General features: G+C 53.5%; 1 protein-coding gene across 1 annotated transcript in view; it reads left to right on the top strand.

The window, feature by feature from the left end:
- Window positions 1-2,500, top strand: part of gsk3ab (glycogen synthase kinase 3 alpha b) — a 12,224-nt gene that overhangs the window by 5,960 nt on the left and 3,764 nt on the right. Inside the window, exons 5-8 of the mRNA XM_080858202.1 lie at window positions 252-382; window positions 928-1,132; window positions 1,412-1,507; window positions 1,987-2,173. Of these exons, the coding sequence (XP_080714328.1) occupies window positions 252-382; window positions 928-1,132; window positions 1,412-1,507; window positions 1,987-2,173 (619 nt within the window). The remainder of the gene's footprint in view (window positions 1-251; window positions 383-927; window positions 1,133-1,411; window positions 1,508-1,986; window positions 2,174-2,500) is intronic.

Genomic DNA, 2,500 nt, shown 5'->3' with positions numbered 1-2,500 from the left:
ACATGTACCAGTTGTTCCTGAGTCTTATTGTTGTTGTTTCCGCCCAGGTGTACATGTACCAGTTGTTCCTGAGTCTTATTGTTGTTGTTTCCGCCCAGGTGTACATGTACCAGTTGTTCCTGAGTCTTATTGTTGTTGTTTCCGCCCAGGTGTACATGTACCAGTTGTTCCTGAGTCTTATTGTTGTTGTTTCCGCCCAGGTGTACATGTACCAGTTGTTCCTGAGTCTTATTGTTGTTGTTCCCGCCCAGGTGTACATGTACCAGTTGTTCCGCAGTCTGGCCTACATCCATTCCCAGGGTGTGTGTCACCGAGACATCAAACCACAGAACCTGTTGGTGGACCCGGACACGGCTGTCCTCAAGCTCTGTGACTTCGGCAGGTTAGGACCTGTGTGTGTGTGCTGTGTGTGTGCTGTGTGTGTGTGTGTGTGTGTGTGTGTGTGTGTGTTTTTGTCTGCCACTCTGTTGAAGAAAAACATAAGAGTGTGTGTGTGTGTGCTGTGAGTGTGTGTTGAAGCTCCAGAATGCTGTGTGTGTTGAAGCTCCAGAATGCTGTGTGTGTGTGTTAAAGCTCTAGAATGCTGTGTGTGTGTGTTGAAGCTCCAGAATGCTGTGAGTGTGTTTTGAAGCTCCAGAATGCTGTGAGTGTGTGTGTGCTGAAGCTCCAGAATGTTGTCTGTGTGAGTGTGTGTGTTGAAGCTCCAGAATGCTGTGTGTGTGTGTGCTGAAGCTCCTGAATGCTGTGAGTGTGTGTTGAAGCTCAAGAATGCTGTGTGTGTGTGTGTGTGTGCTGAAGCTCCAGAATGCTGCTGTGTGTGTGTGAGTGTGTGCTGAAGCTCCAGAATGCTGTGAGTGTGTGTTGTGAGTGTGTGTTAAACCTCCATCTCTCTCCTCTCCACTCCTCTCCTCTCCCTGCCGTGTGCAGTGCCAAGCAGCTGGTTCGCGGGGAGCCTAACGTCTCGTACATCTGCTCACGGTACTACCGGGCGCCGGAGCTGATCTTCGGGGCGACGGACTACACGTCCAACATCGACATCTGGTCGGCGGGGTGTGTGCTCGCAGAGCTGCTGCTGGGCCAGCCCATCTTCCCCGGGGACAGCGGAGTCGACCAGCTGGTGGAGATCATTAAGGTGCATCACACACACTTATACACACACTTATACACACCACACACACACACACACACACACACACACACACACACACACACACACACACACACACACAAACACACTTATACACACACACACACACACACACACACTAAGATGCTCACATGTGGTGATCCAGGCCATAACACACCTTACTCCTTGTGCGTCTGTGTGTGTGTGTGTCTCTGTGTGTGTGTGTGTGCGTCTGGCGTGCGTGTGTGCGTGCGTGCGCTAACTCTCTCTCTCTCTCTCGTTCAGGTTCTGGGGACCCCCACCAGAGAGCAGATACGGGAGATGAACCCCAACTACACAGAGTTCAAGTTCCCCCAGATCAAAGCCCACCCCTGGACCAAGGTTAGCTCACCCCTCTCTCTCTCTCTCTCATCCCTCTCTCTCTCTCTCTCACTCTCATTCACCCCTCTCTCTCTCTCTCTCATTCACCCCTCTCTCTCTCTCTCTCTCATTCATCCCTCTCTCTCTCTCTCTCGCTCTCATTCACCCCTCTCTCTCTCGCTCTCATTCACCCCTCTCTCTCTCTCTCTCGCTCTCATTCATCCCTCTCTCTCTCTCTCATTCATCCCTCTCTCTCTCTCATTCATCCCTCGCTCTCTCTCTCTCTCATTCATCCCTCTCTCTCATTCATCCCTCCCTCTCTCTCTCTCTCTCTCTCTCTGTTTCTCTCTCTAACCCCTGGACCAAGGTTAGCTGACCCCTCCTGCTCTCCTCCTGTTCCTCTCTCTCTCTCTCTCCTCCTGACCTGTCTCTCATCCCTCTCTTTCTCCTCCTGAACTCTCTCTCATTAAGTAACGTCTCCCCCCCCCCCCCCCCCCCAGGTGTTTAAGCCCCGGACCCCCCCTGAGGCGATCGCCCTGTGCAGCCGCCTGCTGGAGTACACGCCCGTGTCCCGCCTCTCGCCCCTGGAGGCCTGTAGCCACGCCTTTTTCAATGAGCTCCGCCTCCCCAACACACGCCTGCCCAGCGGACGAGACCTGCCACACCTCTTCAACTTCAGCCCTGTGGGTCAGTTCCTCTCTCTCTCTCTCTCACACACACACACTCACACACTCACACACACACACACACACACACGCCTGCCCAGCGGACGAGACCTGCCACACCTCTTCAACTTCAGCCCTGTGGGTCAGTTCCTCTCTCTCTCACACACACACACACACACACTCACACACACACACGCCCAGCAGACCAAACCACCCCACCTCTTCAACTTCAGCCCTGTGGGCCAGTCACACACGTGCACACACACACACACACACTCCATTCCTTATCTCCGTGGAAGTCACACAGTGCCCCTTCACGCCCTTGTTGAATAAGGTGGGGACTAGATCA

The sequence above is a fragment of the Sprattus sprattus genome (genome assembly GCF_963457725.1).
Source record: "Sprattus sprattus genome assembly, chromosome: 19".
Classification (NCBI taxonomy): Eukaryota; Metazoa; Chordata; class Actinopteri; order Clupeiformes; family Clupeidae; genus Sprattus; species Sprattus sprattus.
The sequence above is the reverse complement of the archived record's forward strand: the minus strand, read 5'-3'. Positions and strand labels throughout refer to the sequence as shown.